At 42.4% G+C, this 24,276-nt stretch overlaps 1 protein-coding gene across 3 annotated transcripts in view; it reads right to left on the bottom strand.

The window, feature by feature from the left end:
- SMAD1 (SMAD family member 1) overlaps positions 1 to 24,276 on the bottom strand; it is a 71,577-nt gene that overhangs the window by 18,132 nt on the left and 29,169 nt on the right. For all 3 annotated transcript variants that reach the window (XM_079154122.1, XM_079154123.1, XM_079154124.1), the window contains exon 2: positions 23,048 to 23,628. In XM_079154122.1, the coding sequence (XP_079010248.1) occupies positions 23,048 to 23,447 (400 nt within the window). In that variant the 5' untranslated portion in view covers positions 23,448 to 23,628. The remainder of the gene's footprint in view (positions 1 to 23,047; positions 23,629 to 24,276) is intronic.

Raw genomic sequence — 24,276 nt, 5'->3', positions numbered from 1 at the left:
CTTGCTTTAAAATGAAGAACAGAGTAAACACAGCTGAGGAAGTAGACACAGTGAGCAGGAAAACACCCGAGGCTGGTGAAGAACGGATCACACAGGGTGACGCTCTGTGGGGCAGAACTCACGCTGTCCTGTCCCAGTGGCAGCACTCCGTGAGCATCTCTTTTCTAAGAGCTTAGTGAATTTACCGACAATCCCTGGCGCCCCATAGGTCAAGGAGGACAGGATGAAAATGACATTCTGCTAATTAAAAACTCAAGGTGTGAAGGCCCAAAAGGCAGGCACCTGGGAGGAGCGAAAATAACTACGCCACTCCCCAAAGCTCTAGATAACACTAGGAACCCGAGGAGCTGTAAGTCAGCATGCGCACCAACTTCTAGAAACCTCCAGGCAAAGCCGCTCTCAGCGAGCCATCCTAGAAGGGAAGGGCGGAGCAATGGTCAGTTATAGAGCCCTAACCAGGCCCCACCCCAGGTTTCCCACCAGGGTCACCAGATGGCTCCTCCTAATGACAAAGGCCGTTGGAAGCCCTCCTGCTCTTGTAGCCGCAGTGGAGAGGAGAAAACTGCATGAGCAAAGAGACAAGATTTAAAATCTACTATTGTTGGTAGTTAAAACCCAATGTATTTTCCTAAAAGAATAATAGTTGGTGGCCTTAGGAATCAGGTTGACTTTTGAGGGCTTTCCAGGGAACCTATCCATGATTTGTTTTTTGGGAAAATAAGCTCGTAACACTTGTGTTATCACATATTTATGAGCTGAAAAATCTGAAGTAAAAATAGACTTTTACAAGTATTAAAATTTCTCATGCTGTCTCTTTTAAGTTCCTATATAATCCTGTGGCAGATTTGTTGATTTCCCTATTATTTGGTACTTTAGAAACAAAGCTTCTGAGCATATTACAGGTTTTTTTCCTACCACTGTGATAGAATCTGCCCAAACCAAGCCACTAAAAGCCTGATTCTTTTCTCCTACCTTTCAATATCACCTGAAGTACAAACTACTTTGTTTTGTCAAAGAAATTACTGATAAAGACTTCCGCAATGCCGACAGAAAACTTACCAAACAGATATAAGCTGTGAAACGGTCCAATAACTTTAAATTATCATCTAGCTACAGTTAGTTACGATTTTCGCTCTAATCCCTAAACCACTTTCCACAAATGCAGAACCAGGCTGCAATCTCTCTACCTTTCAGGACACCCCCTGCCCTGAAAGCCACCTCTTATTTTGCCCAGGAGTCATAGACTGAAGACTTCCTGTTCCTACTGCCTGCAGGCTGGGCAGTCAGGGCAGCCAGGGGGGAAGAATTAACCTTTGCCCCAGCAAAGGACAATGTATTTCTGTTCCTGCAATAACCCTGTTGTGTGGTGATCTGCTCAGGCACAGAGCTGTCCTCAGCCACAGATGAGCTCCATCAGCTTTTAGATGACCTGGGAAATGAGCCACCAAGGACAGCAAAGCAGCAAGCTTCAGATGAACTTGACAAGGAAAGTAACTTTTCCCCTCGCCTCTGTTTAATTTTGGTGTGGTGCTGGGGACTGGACCCAGGGCTGTGCAGGTGATAAGCACTGAACTTGACCCCCAGGTCCTCACCTGTGATTATTAAGATGATTTTGTCATTGCTGGTGCAGGCACTTTTTCATAAACTCTAAGTACTGAATTATTAGATATCTATAGTAAGACGTACAGATCTTCACATAAACAGAACATATAATCCCCCATCTGGCTTCTTTGCCTGTGAGATCCATCTAATGCTGTGTTCCATTTTATCATGTGTATGTATTGCAATTTATTTGATGATACAATTTTATCTTCTGCCAATGAACTGTTTCCAGTTTGGAGTAATTATAATGAAGCTACTATAATCATCCCTTTATTTAACTTATTTTGAAATAATTTCAAATTCACAGAAAAATTACAAGAATAGTATAAAGAACTCTTACAGGTCCTTTATTGAGATTCAATGACTTCTAGTATCAGTTACTCTCTCCTCCCTTTTCCTGTCCCCTTACACATGCACGTGCACACACACACTCCTGAGTCACCTGAGAGTGACTCCCCTCAATTCCTAAAAGGAATATTAACTTCCACATACATGATTAACAAAATAGCTCTTTCCAGTTTCATGCTACAGACATTTGAGTTGTTTTACAGGCTGTCTCTCAATTTGGGTTTCTCCTGCATTTCCTGATGATTAAACTCAAGAGATTTTTGATAAAAAATCAGTGGGAGATACCTTAAGACTATGTAAATACCATTTCTCATCAACTTTACCCCATGTGAAGCATCCGTTTTTGCTTGAATCCATTTTTGCTATAATGACTGCAAAATGGTGATATTTAACTCCATTAACCCCTTGTCAGAATCCTAACGTAAGCACTTCCCCTTCCCCTCCATTTATCTGCCCATTTATGACAATCAATCATCCGTATGGAGTCATGGATTCTTAGTCAATGGGCTATAATATCACTGTTCTTATCTACTTTGATGTTCCCATGGTCTGAGAATTGGCCATCGAGAGCCCACTCAAGCTGGTTCCTATGTCTTTTTAACATACCATAATTTTTTGAGTATTTATTTCTGGAACAAGATATTCCAGGCTTAACTCTTGCCTTCTTTCCAGCTCTCAAATGCCTCATCCCTTTCAGTTAGGAATGAGATTTTGAAACCAAAATCTGGGCTCTGCGTTCTGAAAGTCTACTGGAGTCACATCGATTCTAAGGGTGTGTGGGTGTGTGTGTCTTATGAATCCCAAGTTTACACTGTTAGCTCCAAGTCCAAGTCCACCTCAGGGTTTTCATTTGCCCTTCTTTAGTTCCTATCAGTAAAGCCATACTTCAGCAGCAAGACTCAGGACCATCAAGATCATTTCGGAATCATTTCCTCAATTCTAAAACACTTGAAAAGTCTTCAGAACCATTATATTTATACTATCTTATAAGTAAACCTAAGATGAACTTGGGCTTATTTTTTTTTTAAATACATAGGAAATACTTGGATTCATTCCAATTCATTCACAGTATACTCCCCCACCCCCGGGGTTATTTTATTAATTTGAAATTTTCTTTCTCTTCTTTTGGTAAGTTTATTTATTTGCATATTTTTATAGTTTGTTGTTGTTTTAGGAGTTTTGCTTTGCAATTTTGATTTAAAATTTTACTTTTTAAATACAGAGAATGTTAATATGATTCTGAAAGTCAAAATAATATATTCCTTAGCCTGTGTCTTTTACTCAACCCCCACATTCTAACCCCCTCCTAGGATAACCAACCTTAATTTTTTTTTCCAGGTTTTTCTTTCCTGGGGGGGTAGGGGAAAACGTCTGATTTCTCACTTCCTCTTTAATACTAACACAGAAAGGCAGCCTACTGTTATCGTCTGCACTTTGCTTTTTCCACATCCTAGTAATAACTTCATGTTATAGAGATCTTTCTCATTTGTTTTTGAAGTCAGCACCTCAGTTTGCTGAGCCTGTCCATGTCCAGTTCTTTAAGTAGTTCACATTATTTTACCTGTAAGGCTGCACTGACTGTGCGTATGTACGTGCTGCTAAAAATTCCCACAGGTGAAGGGGTAAACACACTTGTGACTATGACTGCTAAGCACTCCTTATAGGGGCTGTCATTTCCCACTGCCTCCAGTAACTAATGAGCACCCCTCCCCCACCATTTTCCAGAGACTTGGTCAAGCTTTGGATGTTTTTGATAATCTCGTGGGTGAAAAATGTTTTCTAGGACCAATATTAATTTACATTTCCTATTGTAAAAGATTATGATCTCTCCATGTATTCCACAGAGTGTTAATATCTCCTGTCAAGCATCTGCTTGTGCCTTTTTGCCTATTTCTTTTTTCACCCTTCATTTAAAAAACATGTACCTAAGTCCCAGAGATGTCCATATTAGCCTGTGACATATGTTGCAGGCATTTCACGCACCCGTCACAGGTCCTTTGACTTATATGCCAATGTTAATTTTTTCTAGTCAAATATCAACATTTCATTGCATATGGACATCTGCATCATACAATGTCATTTATACGCACACCACAAGGAAGAATCCATCTATGCATTCTTTGGTGCACATAAAGTCTCACGTTGGTTGATTTGTTTTCTGATGTGTTTGGAGTTTGGTTTTACTTACGGAGAATCTAATTTTACCTTCTTCCAAATTGCTAGCCAACACCATTTATTAAAAGGCTCATCTTTGTCCTACTAATTGGAGACACCACTTTTCTCATACTTTCTACATGTTTGAGCCCATTTTAAGATATTTCATTCTGCTTCACTCTCTTTGGGTCTGTGCCCAGTACCGTCTGTTCCAATCACAGCAGTTTTGGTCCCTGACAGGGGTAGCCCCTCTCACAGTTCCTGACAGTGTTTTATTTGTACGCTTACTTTTCCACATCACTTTCGTTATCACCTTGTTTACTTACTGAAAAAGAGGTTATTGGTACTTTTACTGGGATCACGTTATCTTCATAATTTGACAGTAAAAATCAACATCCTGAGGATGGTAAAAGGCCTGTTCAAGAACTAGGAAGGTCTGCTGGAGTCTACTGCTGTGCCTTTTGTATTCTATAGGTACCGTCGGTATCAGTTTTGCTATAACAAAAACACCACAGTTCGGTGCCTTAAACAACAAATTTATTTTCTCATTGTTCTGGAGACTGAAAGTCCAAGATGAAGGTGTTGGCAAGCTGGTTTCACCTGAGGCCTCTCTACTTGGCTTTCTGATGGCCACCTTCTCAGGCTGTATTCAAATGCCCCTTTTTTCCTTGTATTTCTCTGCATGTCCTAACCCTCCTTCTTATAAGGACACTAGACAGACTGCATTACAGGTTTCCCCTCATGACCTCATTTTTACTTAATCTTCCTTAAAGACTTTACCTCTAAAAACAGGCAGGCACCTTATGTGGCACTTGGGGTTTGGGCTTCAACATGAATTTTGGAGGACTAAACAATTCAGTCCATCATATACCACATCCACGATTTGTTCACTCCTTATTAAAAACTAAGCATTTTATATTTTCTCCTATTTTTGAAAATGTTTCTCCATTATATCTTCTAAATAGTAATTATATATACAAAGGTTACTGATGTTTTCATAGTCTACTATCTGCCTGGATTATCTTGAGGACTTGATTTTATCACTGACTTTTATAGAGATGTTCGGTATATGATCATGTCATTGACAAATGGCCAGCTTAATTGTTTTCCTTTCCATTGTTTTCACTTGTCTGACTGCAACTGGCTAATCGTGGCAGCAGAACATTAAAAAGCAGCAGAAAGCAAACTTCCCTGACTAGTCTTGACTTGGTGGGATGCTGTAGTGTTTCACCCTTAAAAACAGATGCTGACTTTAGGATGGAGGTGTATCTACCCATTCCACGGTTGAGTATTTCTATTAGGAGTGACTGCTGAATTTTTGTCAGAGGCTTTCTCAGCATTTCTGGTCACACTAGTATTTTTCTTCTTTGACCTACTAATACAGTCGCTGCTGCCCTGGCTTAACAGCTACTTGGTCATGGTGTACTATTTTCCTAATATTAGGCTGACTGCAACATTTTATTTAGGATTTTCACAAAAACGTGAATGAATGGGCATTGGTCCGCGTTCCTGTGCGCGACCTTTACTGTGCTGGTGTTGATGTCATGTCTCCGCATCTGTGTTCGTAGGCTCTGAGGCAGTCTGTTTCCACTCTCTCGACGTTCAGTTGACTGACTCTGTGAAGCCATCTGGGTTTGGTGCTTTCCTGTGGTCTTGTTCCTAGATAACTTTCTGTATTCCTCTAGGGAAATAAGTGTGCTTTAGCTATCCCGACTAAGATGAATTTTAATAAATTTTTTCCTAGAAAAACTAACCATTTCATCTTGGTTTTCAAATTTATTTGCATGCAAGTATGAAACGAAATCTTGGTTTTTTCCTTCCAAATCAATAGCTCTTCCCCGCCTGCTTCTTATTTATGTTTGTGCTCCCCCTCCATCCCCACTATTTTTCTTGATTAAATTACCTGGTCTGTTTTTGTTTCTTTTTCAAAACAGGGTTTGGATTTGATCCATTTTTTCCTAATCTCTACCTCAGTAATTTTTTGCTTTTTATTATCTCATCGCTGAACTTGCTTTGATTTACCTTGATGTTCCTTTCCTGCCTTTTTGATTGGGAATGCAAAACTCATTTTTATTCTTTCACTTTTACTGATAGAGGTGTTCAACGTTACGAATTGCCTTCCCATCACTGGTTCAAATGTATCCCACTGATACCAGTCTACAGGTTTTTGCAGAAATAACAATTTTTTGTTTATATTTTCTCATTCACCTACAAGTTATTTAACAGAAAAGGGTTTATAGCACTGTGATAAGAATGTTGATTTTATTATTTCTACTTCATTGAACTTGACATTTTGTGACCTACAATATATTGTCTGAATTTTTTGTTTCCCTAAATGCTCACTTAAGGACATTTATTTTGAAGTATTGTTTTATACTTAAGCAAATTCAAGTCACAGACCTGAAGGAAATCACATATCTGATAAAGGACTTGTGTGTCCTGAATATGTAAGAACCCCCAAAAGTCATTCATTAAAGACTAAAAGTACAATAAAAAAATGAGGCAATATATTTAAATAGCCTCTTCTCCAAAGATGTACCTTCAAAACATGCTTAGTGAAATAAGCCAGAAGCAGTGCCAATAATTTGTGATTTCACTTTTGTGAACAAGCAAATTCATCATATAGGCTGAAAGTAGAAAGAGGTTATCAGAGTTGAGGGAGATTGGGAAGGGGGAGGCATTGTTTTATGATGCATACGGAGTTTTCATTGGAGATGATGAAAAAGTTTGGGGTTTGGGTAGTAGGAATAGTTATGCTATATCGTGAATGTATTTAATGTCACCAAAGTGTACTTACAAATGGTTAAAATGGTTAAGCATTTTATGTTTATCTTATCATGCTAACATTTATTTTTAAATTAAAAGGATCGACCACACCAAGTGCAGGCAAGGGTGTTGAACAACAGGGATTCTCAGACACTGCTGGTTGGGGAGATTAAATGGTACAACCACTTCAGACAACATTTTAGCAGTTTCTTATAGAGTTTGTCAAACATGAAACTTCTGTATGACCCAGGATCCCATACCTAAATAGTTAAGCAAGTGAAATCGAAACATTCCGCACAAAGACTTGTACGATTTATTTGTGATAGTCAAAAACTGGGAACGAACCAAGTGGCCATCGATGGATCAATGACTACACAAATCACAGCGTATCCATGCAGTGGGATACCTCTCAGCAATAAGAAGGGATGAAATGTTGCTTCACACGACAATATGTATCAATCTCAATTATGTTGTAACAAGGTAGACAGAAAAGGGGTGTCTGCTATATATTCCATGCATACAGAATCTAGCATTGACAATTCTGTACAGTGACAGTGGATTGGTGATTGATTGCCTGGGAACAGGGTGGGCGCTGAGTGAGGCATTACACGTGACACGCGCACACACTCTCCTGTACTGATGCTCTTACTGATGTTCTTAGGTAAAAAAGTAATCAAACCGTACATTCTAAAACATGTACAGTTTATCCTACACCAATTCTATTTCTTAAGAAAGCCATTCCAAAAATAAATATGAAGAAGCAATTTTAAATTGTCGTATACCAATTTTTTTAGAAAGCTCAAATTTTGCTATTGTCTGCTCCTTTCCTACTCCCATCTTTAAGAGCTGGGAATCATTACTCTGGGCTCTCACCACTACACTACTCCATTCCCGACTCGATTAGTTTTCTTCTCCTGTCTCTATCACTATCCCAGAGACAGTGTTACAATGAAAATCAACCGAAGACGTGGAAGTAAAGAGCTACAGAGTAGTGGCAACATTTCAGACACACGCTATCTTGTATGAGATGCTCCAGTTCAAAAGCAAAGTGCAAAGAAAACAAAAGTAAAACAAATACCCTACACACTCTCTGCAGAGGACTTTTCTGTCAGTCTCTCTGAAGTTCAAAGAATGGCAACCAGCACTTGAAATCCACTTCAACCACCCTCAGAATCTTCTGCAACATTTTCCTAGCATTTCTTAACATTTTCCAGGACGGCAAACCTCAGTGACAGGGGAGAGTAAATTCATCTCAGGTCCAAGCAGCTCCACTGGAGCTGTGAAATTACACTGAAATTGTGCTTTATCTCACTAATTCATATGCATATGCCCCACTCCTCAGAAGTTCTCAAATGTAAAGTGACATCTTAAATAACAACAAACTAACACTGGAACTCCAGGAAAACATGCATGTTACTTTTATTCTGAGTGCCCAGTGTGGCACAGGGGGCTGGGTGGGTGTTAGCACCCTAGTTTGAACATGACTGAGTGTCACATACTATTCTAACAAAGATATAAACTTCTTAGGAAAGGAGGACAGATAACATATAAAACTATACTCTAGAAACAAGGAGACCTATTTAGAAGTGAGAAGACAGTGTCTCAAGTCAATGTTCAGGGGATGACTAAGTCCCACAAGAGCCACATTGATGTTCTACCATCACAAGTATTACCTATCAGCCCAAAGCCCACGGAGCACAGGACACCAGGCTGCAGACTGGAGTGCTCAGAGGGCCGACTTTCTCCCCTGGGGCCACACAGGAAGGTCAGGCTAGGCTTCAGGGGAAGGTGATGGGTGCTCTCAATAGGAGTCTTGGGGAGACCTAGGAGACTAAGATCAGGACCTAGTCTTGGTGTCTCAGCATTATGATGTTTTTTGTGGTCTTTTAAGTAATGGATGAACAGAATAAATTCCAGAATGTCTCTGGACAAATTAAAGTTAAGGTCATTCATTTTAAAGGAAAAAAGTCCAGCCTAGTTTAATAAGTTCCACGATGACAAGTACCTGTCTCCCTGGTGCTGCATGATACATGAATCATTACAGAAATCTGATTTGTGCCATTTGAAGATATTTTATAAGCAGGATGTTTGTCTGGGGCAGTCCCAATTTGTACCTGTTCTCTAGTTTCATTAGTAATAGGGGACCCTTCTCAATCTCAAAAGTGCCCCGACTTGGACAATAAATAATATGGTCATTCTAAAATATAAGCTATAGCGGATGAAATTCAGGAACGAGATGGGTCTGGAAGAGCTGCCAGCCTAGAAAGAAGTATGAGTGTGCTAGAGGATGGCATGTAGAAGCTGGCATGCTGGGCACCTCTTCCTGCTGGAATCCTGAAGGGCGAAGCCGGCGCTCTCCTGGGTGACCCCTTCCCCCCACGCGGCTCCTTTCATTTTGGCAATATATCTGTTTCCTATTGTGGAGAAAGGGAAGAGGAAACATCCGGGCTATCCGTGGTGAAGCACTTTCTTTGTGTGACTCTCAGTTTCTGGGTGAGAGATTAACCTAAAGAATCAGGATTTGCCAACTGGGCCTGACTCAGGTCAGAACTGGGAAAGAAGAGGGTGCGGGAACGCCTTCCTCGCCTTCCTTGTACTACACCTTTCTATTTTTCAGGCTATTTCTCTGTTATAGGAAACAGACACATCAGGGCAATGACTTTTCTGGGAACCATTTTCAGCCTCTTAGAGCGCTATTATCTTAGTGCAATGAGGTCACTCCTACCTGGCAACTTCCAAGAATGAGGCTTCCCTTTTAGGAAAGGCTGTTCCACTGGTTAATTTGAATTATAAGAATCTCCTTTTAAAAAGGAATGCGGTGTTGAAACACCTTTCTTTTTAAGTCATTTACAATCTGAGAGTGTGGACTGGTCCTGTTTTCTAGGAGCTCTAGCCCTGGTATGTCCTGACCTGGTATCACCAGCTCCCCCTCAAGTGTGTTCTGAAAAAGGTGCCTAAGTGACCCTGCGCCTTCCCTCTACTGGCCTGAAAATCTCTTAACTGCTTTCCATCTAAGGGGAGGATGCTGGCCTCACTCCTTTCCCTGATCTCTCAGGACAAGGTCAGACTTCTGCCCGTAATCAGTGATGTAACTGCATCTCTTTTCGTTAGAAAAAAAAGAATCTCCTTTTCCAGTCGACAGGCAAACTAAACTCAGAACATTCAGGAAGCGGAAGTGCCAGGAGACCTTTGTGATCCACCATGCACACAGCTTTTCTGGGTTGCCAAGGCCCAGGGGAAAGGAATGAAAAGGAACAGCTCAACTCAGGAGGGGCTGAGCGGGCTGGAAAGCGAGCCTGTGCACTCTGGATTTGAGCTTTGTCAAGATGTAAGTATGGCTTGAGGTTCTGTTTCCGAGCGGCCAGTGGAGAAACAGTCTAGGAATTGAGTTTAATCTGACAAATCCCCACCTGGGCCGTAACCCACCAACCGTTCTGGAGAAGCAGTCTTTTCTTTTTCCCCTTTCTTATTAACACCCAGGAGTTCCGATGATGAGCCTGCCAGACCTTTGCCTGTGTCTGTTCTCAGAGACATGATGGCGACAAGCTACCTGCCACCTGGCAATATAAATGTTTCCTGGCTCTGCAGGGTTAGAGAAGGCATTTAGCTATGAGCTAGACCTCTGGGTTCTAGTGCTGGCAGGACAATAAGTACCTTTGTGACTCTGAACAAGTCACCCAACTTCTCCAGGCTTCAATTTCCTCATGCAAAAAGGGCAAGGGGCTTACTCCAAGGGCCTTCCCATGCGAAATTACGTCTTCTGACTCATGAGAACGTTGCTTTGTGTACGCCTAGAGCGCCACTGGGTCCAGAGCTCAGTCCCAGACGACGTTTCAGGACACTTTGGTGAGGTCACCTGAGAGCAGAGAGGTGGCCCAGGGCTAATGGAAGAATGGCTCGAGAGCCTGTCCACCTTAGAGAGACGTCCCAACATTGTGTGTTCCCTGGCCTGGAGACAGAAATGTTTCCCACAGGATGTGGTGAAGAGGATAAGGCCACTTAAAAGTGAACAGTATGCTCACTATGAAATAAAATTCCTCACCTCAGGATACCTTTGGGAAACAGAAGAAATGATTCACAGCACCTTAATCAAGGTTCAGTTTAATGAAAACATAGAATAGCCCAAATCCCTGCATGGTGGCACTTGATCTTCTTGTTTGCTTCTTGGTTGTGTCTGACATAAGGCTTGCTGAGCACTACGGTTACTGTAAAAGTCATGAGGACAGACATTTACACTTCACAGCCCAGGAAGGGTTCAGCCTAGTCAATCCCGCAACTTACAACACACAGCTGCTGACCAGAGGGCCAGGATTTGAATCAGGGTCTGCTGGCCAGCACTAGACCACAAGTACTACAAAACTGGAAGGAGAGTGTAGAAGTCATTTTTAAAATTCTCTTTCCATTCTTCTGTGTGGTTCTTTTGGGGAAACATGTTTTTAAAAAACAAGACAGTTTTGCCTAAAGACAGCAACACTGTAGTGTTTTCTTTCTGGAAATTCATTAATGACTCTTAAGTAAGAATATGTTAATAGAAAACAAATATGCAAATGACTTGAACAGAGAGAAATGAGTTAGAGTCAGCAACATTATCAGGCTTAAAACAAACATTAAATGTACTTTAAAAGGGCCTCAATTTAATTCAACTCCTGAGAATTCAACTTTGTAGCTAGCGCCAGGCCAGTGAATCTCTTCTGCGTACCACCAATGGCAATTTCCTTGAAACGTGCCAACCATCTGGGAGACCTTGTGCCCATAGCACATGCACAAGACTTGTGGCCCAGCTGAGGTTCCTTCTGCAACCTACCTTCTGGGGGAGCATCACACTCTTCCCCCAACCCACACTTTCTGAAGTTTCCTTTGCTAGTTTTGGGTTTCTGCACTTTGCTCACCTCCAGTTTCAGCTCTTTTCTATCTCAAAATAAAAGGGGTGGGGATGGAGCTCAGAGATAGAGTGCCCTGAGTTCAACCCCCAGTATTGCCAAAAAAAAAAAAAAATCAGAATGCGTGAAAAAGGCTGGCATGGCCTTGCATGAAGCTGACAGGAGAATGCATAGAGTCCACGTTTACCCTGGTCATGCAGCACAGCATCATGGAAGAACTGGCTCTGGATTGAGACAGCTCAGGCCCCCAGCTGAATGACTTCAGGCAGCACAAGTTCTTGCCTTGTTTCCACGCAGGGATAAGGCGAGCGTCCCTGGGACCTGCACCTTGAGATCAGGAGGGGTGGACCACCACAGTCTCTCAAAAGCCAGCTCCCTCTCAGCCTCTGCTCTTCCCACCCTCACTCCAGTGTCCTTTCCTTTGCCAAATGTTTCTTTGCTTAGCTTTCGCAGAGCAGGCGCTATTTTATCAATGACGGCAAAAGTTCTTAGAGGTAAAAACGACGACGATGACAAACTTCGGGGTATGAACAAAAAAAGGTGGAGGGAGTCCTTCACAGGGCACACAGGAGGGATACAACACAGAGAAGTGGGTTTTAGTTTCAGATTTCCAAACTGGGAAATTCTGCTCAATTATTTACTGAAGAATTAATAGGGGCAATTTACTGTGGTCAGCACTAACAGCTAATCACTACACCTCACTATTATTACTAAAATGGGAATAACAGTACTTTTAACATTTACATGGTGCTTATCTATGCTAAGTGCCATATCAAGCTGCACCAAGGCTAGCGCAGTCAATCCTTGTAACAGCTCTGTTCCTGGGCATATCGTTCCCTCTACCTTACAAACGTGGAAATGGAGGTACAGTGAGATGCAGTAACTTGCCCAGGAATAAATAACCAGTAACCAGGGGAAACAGGATTGGTTGCGGGCAGCCTGGCCCCACGCTGCAAGCTCTTCACCTCTGCACCATGGTGTCACCAGCATCTGCACAGGTTAGCTTGAAGGAAGTTCTGAGCCCTGGTAAGAACTAGTAAGGGACTGTCATCACAACACAAAGCAGTTGGCCTGGCTACCTAATCACCCATTGATATGTAAATGACAATCCCCAGGCGTCACACCAGGCAGCTCTGCTTAATTTGTAATTACAGCTGAATTAATTATATTCAGCTCATTCTGAGCTCAAATTTGATTCTGTTAAATATGTTCCATGGCACGGAGACACCTATTATCTAATGATGATGAATGGTCAATGGAAATAAACACAAACACAGCTCCATAAACATCTGATGTACAGGTATGGCTGCCCTCAATTTACCATCACCCACCCAGGACAGGCACGGCTGGTGCGGAAGCTCATACTGCAGATCACACGCTCCACCCGGCCAGACTTCAGACACTGATCTCTCTCGGTAATGAGAGAAAACTGATTAAAGCGGGAGGGGGGCAGGGGAAGCACTTCTTTTGAGAAGCAGGCCAACGTGGTGGGTAAGCAGCATGGATTTTGGAGTTAGCCTCTGATTTGAATCCTGGCTCTCCAGTTTCAAGCTGTGTGACAATTTCCACAAACTCTGCAGTTTGGCTGCCTTGCTGGTACTGACTTCCTACAGTTGTGGTCAGGATTCAAGGGCCCTGCGTGTGAGGTGGCAGCACAGTGCCACCACATGTAAGCAGCTGGTTAACTGCCTGCCACTGTTTTTACTGCAATGGCTGCCATTCGTTTTCTGCTGTTGGCTTGGTGGAGACTTGCTCATGTTACAATTCCGTTCTTATTCTAAGGAAGACATACAGAGAGATCATGTTCCCTGTCCTGTGTCAGTCACATCGAGTTTCCAGAGTGCACTAAGTGCTCGGAGCCTTTTTACACATAGTACTTAATTGTGTGGTCCTCACTACAACCCTGGAAAGAGAGGCAAAGTTGCTCTCCCACTTCCTGGGTCCAAGCCCAGAGAGGACAAGTGAGCAGCCCAAGGTCAAAGTCACCAAGTGCCAAAATTGAGCCAAGGTCTTCTAACCCTCCCTTCTCCCCTATCATATTTTGATCCTACTTCTAAATGGAAATAAATATCTCCTTTAACTGGCCTCATCTGTACTGAATTTCTTCAAGAACTCCACTCCACATTTACAGCTGGCAATCAGCCTTCTAGTAGACACTCCTCGCCCATTTATTCATCACCAGCCGGGTTCCTGGATTCCTGTCCCAGTCACTATCAGTGATCTACTGTCCTTAATTATTCTGCTGATCAATCTCAGATTTGGCCAGGGACTGTGTGACAGGTTCCCATCGGCTGTCTTTTAAATACCTCACTTTAAAATTAGCTGTTCTTTTTCCTATTTCAAAGCCATAAGGTTTATATTTCAAAAACATTTATCTACAACCATTTCTAAACTTGACTATCTTAACTTAAAAAATCCATCCAGTATACCACCATCCACTGGGGGAACTTTCCAGGTGCTCACAGAAGAAACATCGCTGGCTACAAAGCTGGCTATCTCTATATATGACCTGTTTCAGTCACTTGGTGTTTCAAGAAGGCATGAGTACATAGGGCCCACACACGCACACACATGTATCAATGATGTGACTGAAACAGGACATATGTGTGTGTGTGTGTGTGTGTGTGTGTGTGTGTGTGTGTGTGTGTGTCTACACACAATATAAATATGGAGAGAGAGAGGAGACAGGGCATATATCCTTAATGTTGATAGAGAAATATAAAGAAAAAACTATATAAGGCCAGTTTCACTGTTTTTATACACACACACACATACACACACATATGTATACATATACAGGTATGTATGTTTAATTTTAATTTACAAGAAGCTGCCCAAACCCCCCTCATAAAGTTGTACTCTTCTTTTGCCTTATTCCAAGTGCAGACTCCAGAGAGGTGGGCAGATAGTAAGTGGCAAAGGTGCTGTGTGACTACAGGCACCAGGTTGCAACCTGCTAAGATGTGACAGTGAACTTGAACTAAGAATTGCAGAGTCTCCTGCAGAGCTGCCCTAGCCTGAGGCAGTGCTGCAGCAGAAATAAACCTGAGCTTCCATCCAGAACATCTGCTCAGATTCCAGAGCAGAAAAGTACCATTTAAAGAAGGGGGGAGGCAGGGAGACTGCCACTCCTTCGTCGACCTCAATCTTTTTATTTAAACCAGAGAACGCATTTCTAGACTCTCTTTTATGGAGGAAGTTATGGTTAAGTCTGGCTCACAGCAGTTTGATGACCTCAGAACTACACTGGGGTTTTGCAGTCCAGCTTCAGGGCTAAAGGTCACAGGAGGGCAATGAGGATTAGGAGGGAGGAATGGGCAAGCAGCAAGGTTTCTGGGTCCACCTCCCAAACACAGGGAGGAGCTGCTAAGCCAGGGACTCCTGAGCATGCCAAGTGCAGGGGAGGCGAGCCTGTGGTTTTTCAAACTAGTCAACACCAGGATCTAACAACTGTACTAATCCCAGCTAGGCTGGCAAACCACCGAAACTGGGGATTCTTCAAATCCACTTCGATTTTTAACACAGTGCTCACGGGATCTATCCCATAGCTGCTCCAAGTCCCCCAACTATGCTTTTTAAAATGAACATCCTCTTTTTACTTCCCCATCTCTTCCCCAAACAAATCTCATTTTCCCCAAGATCTGGGCAAAGGTCTGCTGATTTGGCTAATTTATGATTATTAGTCATGATTCTGAGTCTTTGACATTTCACTCTAAAGTGAAAAATGGCAAGGGGGTAGGGCATACATTTGGGGAAAAGAAGTCTCCGGTTTTTTCTCTGAGCCTTCCGAAATTCAGTACCAAGGAGGCTGAAGGTAAAACCAAGACAAGCAGTCTGAGATCATTACATAAGATCACACCCCATCTCTTTCTTTCCCTTTTGCAAGTGTCCATCAAGGTCACAGGGCACTCCCCACATGAGGCAAGTCACCTGTGACTTCTCTACCACCCGCAACCACACATAAAACCTCCTCAAACCTGCAAATAAATCACTGTTTAAATCCACATGTGAGATTAATAAGCCAAAATCCATAACCTACAAAGTCCCAAATATTACTTCACTCAAACCTAGTTTTGGACAATTCAGCTAAATAATGATGATGATGATGATGACGATGACGACGATGATGATGACGACGACAACGACTGGTACTGAGGGTTGAACCCAGGGGTGCTCCACCACTGAGCTACACCCCAGCCTTTGTTTTGACAGTGTCTTGTTAAATCACCTAGGCTGGTCTTGAACTTGTGATCCTCTGGCCTGAGTCTCCTGATTATCTGGGATTAGAGGAGTGTGCCATAGCTCCCAGCCAGATTACTTATTTAAAACATCAGCAACAACAAAAACTATTTTCATACAATTACAATCAGTACACACACTACTTTCATTTATTACAAAAACTGTTTTTCTATGATTTCCAAAATTGTTCCTCATCTTCAGCCATATTTTTAATTTATAATAGTTGCTATTATAAATTATAATACTGATGTATTCAGTCCTACGAGCAAAATACCAGACAATTAACTTACAAAAGAAAAGGTCTATTTTGGCTTGTGGGTTTCCTCTGCAGTTACAGTCCAGGATCGGGAGGCCCTTTGGGCCTCTGCTGAGGAGGAATGCATGGCTGACCAGAGCCCTCGCCCAAGGAGCTGGGGGTCACAGTGAGCAAGGAGGAGGCTGTCCCAGGATCTCCTTCAAGGGCACAGAAGGGGAATGACCTGAAGACATCCTACCAGGCCTCACCTCTTCAAGGCTCCAGCACCTCCCAAGAACAGCAACACGGGCCTTTAGGTGTCAGTCAGCATCCAAACTACTGCATTCAGTCAGGACACGCACTTATCTTTTTCAAAAGTTTTCTGTCAGTGGTCCATGCGGAGGGCCAACTGTGCACGCTAACCCAGTAACTGCTAAGGAGCCCAAATCTGCCCATTTTCCTTAGTCAACCTTATCATTTCCACTTATTTTCCTTGGTCTACTTTATTAATAACATTTTTCTACTTTCTATCTCTGCCTATAAATTGATTTAAATCCTTGGCACGGCAAAATATATACACGCGAACACCACGTAGGATGGAACACACAAGCCCAGCTGTGAGATGGAGAGTTCTGTTGGTGCTCTCGCGCGTGTGAGTTTGGGGCACCTCTGTAGACACCTCTGTTCTCAACCTGGCACACTGCCGGAGACACATGCCAGGCTTCCTTAAACAGGAAGTCATCTATGAGGAGTCATCTATGTGATATCAATGTCTGAATAATAAAGAGAAATTTTGATGTATGCAAATACACACGTCGTTTTAATTTTTATAGTTAATGCTGCTGCTAATTAATCCCAAATTTTCAAAATACTTTTCATGAACTCATGTTACCATCTGGCTTACAGTATCAATGATCGAGACCCATAGCTGCCAGTGATCAAACTTTACGGCAAAGTCAACATTTTCTCTCTGCCCTCCAAATGTACATAGAGTCCTCGACTTGCCTGATCAACCCTGGGAGTTGAAATTCATTTAATATCCTAACCTACCTAACATCCTAGCTCAGCGACACAGACCCTGCGGAGTGCTGGACAGTCTCCTCCATGACCACGTGGCCCACTGGGAGCTGAGGCTCTGTGCCCTGCCCAGCACCAGGAGTGTGCCCTACTGCTCATCACCGGCAAAGGAAAATATCAAAACCAAACATTAGAAGTAGTTTTGCTGAAAGTGTACAGCCTTTGCACCAACATAAAGGTACAACCTGTCATAAGAAAAGCCCAGGTGGCTGGGCTGTGAGCTGAACTAGCTGCCTTTTCATGTAACATCATCTTTTTAAATTGAGATAACCAGACTCGCATGCAGTTTCAAGAATGGAGAAACTCAGCTCACTTTTACACCAGGGTCTGAACAGTGCCAGGGAAACAGAGAAGTCCCCCTCGGCACGCCCCTTTCGGCCACACCCACTTCCTTCTCCTGCCCCTGGCAACAACCAATCTGTTCTCCATTTCTATAATTTCAAGACTTTCTCTTCAAGATAAAATTTGCCAAGTCATGAATTACAGGGCGACTGACGTATTCATATTCACCACCTGCATTCGGTCAACAGGTGAGGAGGCTGACAGGTGTGTCCTAATTTTAAACGGTTGGCAGTTGTTATGTTGAAAAGAAAGGCACCTGGAAGCCAACTCCAGGGTGTTACCGTAAGATGGAAACTGAAATCACAGAATGTTAAACTCAGGCTTAATACAGCCTTTCAAGCTGATTAAGTTCAAAGTGCAAAAGACAATGGTCAAGAACCATGTGGAGAACATTTAAAAAAAAAAAAAAAAAAAAAAGGCCAATGGTAGGAAGTCTCCATTAAGGCACTTTAGTAGCAGAGACAGCAACAGAAAGGTCTTCTCAACACCAGTCAGAGGACTGACTTAACCACTGCTGGCATTTACTTTGGTAAAGAAAAAGAAAACCTCCATTTAATTCAACCACTAATAAGCAGCCTTGGTCCCCAAAGCTAGTTCAAGCCCAGGAGAACGGCCACCTGCCACACCACAGCAGGGTCAGAGTCTTCAGACACTCCTGGAACTTTCTGTGTCCTCCAAGTGTCCACACACACAGAAAACAAAACGCCTAACATCTTCCACTTTCCCAAAGATGCACTGTCAGTGATGGTCAAAGAGGCACCTTTCAATCACTCCTCACATTCTGCCACTGTTTCTAACAGCCATGAACTCGAGCCTCCGCAAAGTGTTTCCATAATTCAGTTTTCCCCCGTGATAATTTTTACCCTTTCTTATTTATAACAAAATAAATGGCATAGATTGAGGAAAAACTATAATTGCTCAAATAAATATAATTATTTTTGGTCAAAAAAACTGAGGGCAAAAGATACCCAAAAGAACAATGGCAAAACTTGTATTTGGGCCAAAGAAGTATGTTTGTCTTTCTCCCCCACTTCCTACCCACCTGAAGATGCATTATAAGATCAGCATGCTAATCTTAATGAATATTGGCAGAAGGAAAAATCTGGAAAGAACAAGTCAATTTTGTATTTGTCTCAGAACATGCAAAATTCAAAATGTTGCATGACCAATTCAATAGTATCTCTTTTCAGTACTGGACAACCTCACCCAGACAGCTGGGCCTGACACCTTGCCTGGACACTTGGCCAGGGGATGTCAGAATCACAGCAGTGCATGACTGTACTGCATGATCCACCCGTGGAATCTAAGAAAGTTGACCTCAAGGAGGGGGCAAGCAGTGGAGGGTACCACAGGCTACAGCCAGGTGAAGAAGAGAGATTCCTCGGGACAGGAAGAACAGTTCTGTGATCTGCACAGCATCATGACCACAGTTAATAATGTACATTTCAAAGTCGCTAATGAAGTGGAATTTAGATCTCACCACAAAAATATGACAATGATGGGAAGTGACGGATATGTTAATTAGGATGCGATTATTCCACAATGCATACATGTGTGGAAACATGACAGTGTACCCCATAAAGATATGCAATTATTATTTATTGATTTAAGAATTTGCTTTTTTAACAAATTCTGAGATGATGCTAATGCTATCAGTAAGCGGACCACAATTTGAAAAAATGACTACTCTAAACTTTCTAGATACTCAAGATTTCTGTTGGGCTTTTCTCAAGAGCTGCTGGAAACTCTCCAGAAAACAAGTTTGAGAGACTAAAGCTAAGTATCTTATGCTTAAATTGCTAGCCTGCTCTTCAAAATGCTTCATCTGAGGTGAAATAGGTATTCAAGTAATTTCATTGTAGAGCTGTGTATTTACAGCTTACAATTCCACACCCCCTTTTTCCTGTTTTACAAAAACAATACCCAGGTGTGCTCCAGGTGGTTGACAGAGAGAAAATGCCTATTCAATTCTGGGGTGGATCTAGCCTGGCTTCTAAGCACCAGGTACAGGGGTTGCTTCATAGCAGTCTCTGGAAAAAAGCCATCTGTTCCAAGTTTCACACCAGGGACTCCACAGTATGACAAATAAGTAAAATTCTGATATGTCCGAGTTAAACAGATCTTAGCCTCAGTCTCAAAAACTTTTCTAGAACTGTTTTATACATGACTCACAACACTTTTAGGTAAAGAGGCTCAAGTGACATTTGTGGAGTCTCGAAATGCCTATTTTAGCCAGTTTCCCACCTCCTCCTTATCAAACCTTTTATTATAGCATGTAAACTACTAGGAGTAACAAAATCATCTCGGTATTGGTTTTACTTTTTATCTTATGTCAGCAATGAAATGACCAAAGAAGGGCAGTGGATGGTAAAACAACATAGATAATTTGAAAATTCATCTCTAAAAAGATGGACAAATGGTCATACAGATTTAAATTAGAACCAGCGTTTTCATTTTGCAGCAGATATCTACTGAACAATGCAAGCGGCTGAAAACAGACGTTCTCGTGGCCTCTGCCCTCATGAGGCTTTAATCACTGTCGCGCAGAGAAGCCCAAGGGGACCACAGCAGTGCAGAGCACCAGGAGGAAACCCAGGCTGCCGAGACACCGGCGTGACCTATCTGGTGGCAGAGAAGTTATTAAGAGGCTGCCCCAAGGAACCGCCATCCATTAAGTTCAGACGCCAAGGACAGAGTGAGCTGAACAGAAAGGAAGAGGAAGGCGAGAAGGCGGACAAAAAGGGCACCAGGTGTCCCCACAGAACATCCGGTACACAGGCATGAAGAGTGGGAAAGGAAGCTGGGAGGGGAGGCAGGACCCACTGTGCAGAGCTCCAGCAAGACTGGGGAGCAGGAGGGTGCCTGGATCCTACCTGCATCTTAAAGGACTACCTTCCCTAGAGCGTGGGACCTGAGGGTGACCAGCAGGAGGGAGGCGACCACCTCCTGCAGTGCTAGGTGGGGACACACCCAGTGCTGTCTAGTGGTGGATCCTGGCTTCAGAACACTTCTCATGTCAAACACCTCTCCTTTCCAGATGTCTGACATCTATGTCGCTTGATCTATGAAGGTCTCAGTTTCACGGCTTGATCTTCCCTCAGTAGCCCTGTAAGTCACCATAGGAATCAAAACACCATTGACCTAAACATCTTGTTTGTACATCTTACTTAGACCCTGCTTTTCATTCTCCAAAACTTAGCTCCATTTTAATTCTGGCTAAAGAGGACTATGTGCCTCTATGTTAATCTATGTGACTTTAAAAAATTCCAGCATATCTGGTATAAAGAGCAGTGAAGAATGTCTACGTAATAGGGATAATAGGGAGAATTCCATGAGGTTGTTTGGAAAAAAACAACTGCCTTCTTAACAAAGAACAACTGTAACAATGTAACTTTTAAAAATATAATAAAAAGTCACCTAGAGACACAACTAGGAAAAGATGTGAAGAAAACTTAAATATTAAATAACAATATGCTGCAGAGCATAATTATGTCAATCCTCCCTAAATGGTATCAATGAAATTTCAATAAGTACTCAGAGGGTTTCTCATAGAATTAGACAAGGTAATCCTAAAATGCATCATCAAGAATCACACAAACATAATGTTGAATGACTATAACAAGTTGTTGCAAAAGGAAATACTAATATTACATAGCATTCTAAAGTACATAATGGTCATAATAGTATGAACTGTCATGGATTCATACATATATCATAACAGTACACAATATGTACAAGAATGATAAATATCAAATTCAGAATAGTGGTCAGGGAAACAAAGACAAGGGTTTCAGTTGTGTGTAGTCTGTTACCAAACTGGGCGGTGAATACAAAGGCGTTTATAAATTATTCCCTAGTCTTCAAATACTTTTTGCATGCCTTTTTTAAAAAATATATTTTTAATATATTTTATTTGAAAACCATGTTATTACATGATTTGGCTCAGTAGTTCCCAAACACCAATCCAATGGCTATGTCAGCAATACCCAAAGTACTTGTTAAAAAAGATTACCAGCTATCCCAGGGTCAGGATTTCTGGGAGGGGAACCGTGAGATTCTAATGCACATTCGCCTTTGGGAACCGTTCCTGACCATTAGCTATTAATAGCCATTCTATCAACAAAACTGGCCCCAATCTGACAATGAGATGATTAAATCCTTCAATATCAAATCTCTTTCAATTGACCCTATTGTCCAGAATATGCATTCTAACTTGAAGGCAAAACTATAATTTAAAAAGATAGTCATCTGTCCATGGGAGACTGTTGCCAGGATCTTCCTCAGATTCTATAATCTGTGGATGCTCAAATCCCTTATATAAAATGGTATAGGATTTGCATATAACTTACATGGATCCTCCTCCACACTTTACATCATCTCTGAATTACTTGTAAAACCTAATACAATGTAAATGCTGTGTAGATAGTTGTTATTCTCTACTGTTCAGAGAATAATGGGAAGAAAATAACCTGTACGTGTTCAGTACAGATGCAATTTTTTTCTGCGTACTTTCAATCCCCAGCGGTTCTACGTGAATGCAGAATCCACAGGGATGAAGGTCAGTTATATGTTCTTTACCTCCCAAAAGGTCATATGTGTAAAAACTAGGAATATCTTATCATAGTAACACATTATTTCACAGCATAATTCCTTCATATCCTCCCCTAGAGATGATGAGAAGTGCTGTTCCTAAAGGCCAAGTGTTAAGTCACCACTGCCCTCATGATGTACTTCCCTCGTGGACGTAGATGGCAAGCAACAGCACGGTCTTTCCTAATCTTCTTCCCTTGCCATAGCTAAATTTGTCTATAGAAATGCATAGAGCCAAAGTGAAACAAAAACAATAAATTCAGAAATGCAACATTTACTAAAAATTAGAGGTACTGGTACTACAGTGACAATTTCATAGTCTTTCCAAGAAATAAAGCTAATTAAAGAAGTCTTAATTGGTTGAAACGTATGAAATACTCACGGGCTGCTGTGGTTTGGATTTGAATGTACCCCCAAAGGCCACGTGTTAAAGGCTTGTTCCCCAGCGTAGCATTATTGGCAGGTGGTGGGACCCGAGATGCCCTCACTCTTGAGATGAGCTCTGGTCTGCCCCGCATGCCACACCATGATGTGCTGCCTTGCCACAGACCCAACAGCAAGGGATCCAGCTGATCATGGATTAAACCCCACAAACTGTGGCCCAAACATACCTTTCCTCCTTACTAGTTGGTTATCTCAGGTCTTTGTTTCAGCGAGAGTGCGAGCTAACACATGAGCTTTCTCTCACATTCACACGCACGTAAGTCGCCCCAATACTTTGGAATTACAATGGAAGACAGAAATTCTGTTGTTTCAAAGACTATGAATCTGCTGCTTGGCACATAAAGCAATCAGCACAGAAAGACGCACTCACCAGGGCTTTCTACTCGCTTATAGTGGTAGGGATTGATGCAGACTTCCTTCTGCTTGGAGCCGAAAGGAAACTCACAGCATTCCAGGGGCTTCAGTTCATGGTGGCTCTGAAGATCTGGCCAGCGCCACACGCGGCAGTAAATGACGTGAGGCAGTCCCTTCCGGTGGGAGACCTGCAGCCTGCCGTCCAGGGAGCGGGGGATGGTGACACAGTTACTGGGCTGCCCGGGGCAGCTCAGGGCCTTCTCCAGCTCCTCCATGGCTCCCTTCTTCTTCTTCAGTTTTTTCACCAACGCATCAACAGCCTTCTCCGCCCATTTTTCTTCTTCGTCACCCTGTTTCCACCCAAGAAGTCTCTTCACAGCTGGACTTGTGAAGGAAAACAAACTTGTCACATTCATAATGACTGTGCTAGATATGTGCTCCTCGGATGTGGCGAAATAAAGGGATCTCCAGCGTAAACAGATGGCAAAGGAGATCACAGTTTATTTATAAAGGATTCTCTGCAGCTTCTTAGTTTGCAGTCCTGACAAGTAGAAATTACTATTCCTGGAGTTCTAAAATGTAAGCCAAAGTCAGCACCTAGAAAAGAATAAAAGGGGGACAAATGTTTAGAATCAACAACCATAATTGATTTAACCACTATGTGACAGGTGACTACTCTAAGTGCTCTTATGTACAGAAGGCCCCTGGCTTACAGTGGCTCAACTTCACCACTTTTCTACTATATGACGGTTTCACTGGGACGGGGCCCCAGCCTAAGTCAGAGAGCATCTGTCCCCATTTGCTGAGGACCGAATGGTATTGCCCTGAAATTCACATATTTTCATATTCACATATCTGCATATGGGCCTTTACGGAAATATTTAGGGGCAAATAAAGTCATAAGGGTGGCACGCTAATCCAATAGGACTGATGGTCTTATAAGAGGAAGAGGGAGATCCCCAACACCTGTGCCCAGGAACTGTGGGAGGGCCAGGTGAGCAAACAGCAAGAAGGCAGCCATCTGCAAGCCAGGTAGACAGCCCTCACCAGAAAACCGTCCAGAACCCTGATCCTGGACTTTCCAGCCTCCAGAGATGTGAGCAAATAAATTTCTGCTTAAACTGCCCAGTTTAAGGTATAGTGGCCAAAGCAGAACAATACACAATACTTAATCCTTTTAACAATCCTTTGAGATAGGTAATACAATTACTCCCATTTTACAAATGAGTAAACTGAGACAGTTTA

Source organism: Sciurus vulgaris (genome assembly GCF_902686455.1).
Source record: "Sciurus vulgaris genome assembly, chromosome: 9".
NCBI classification, from domain to species: Eukaryota; Metazoa; Chordata; class Mammalia; order Rodentia; family Sciuridae; genus Sciurus; species Sciurus vulgaris.
This window is presented reverse-complemented; position numbering and strand designations above follow the sequence as displayed.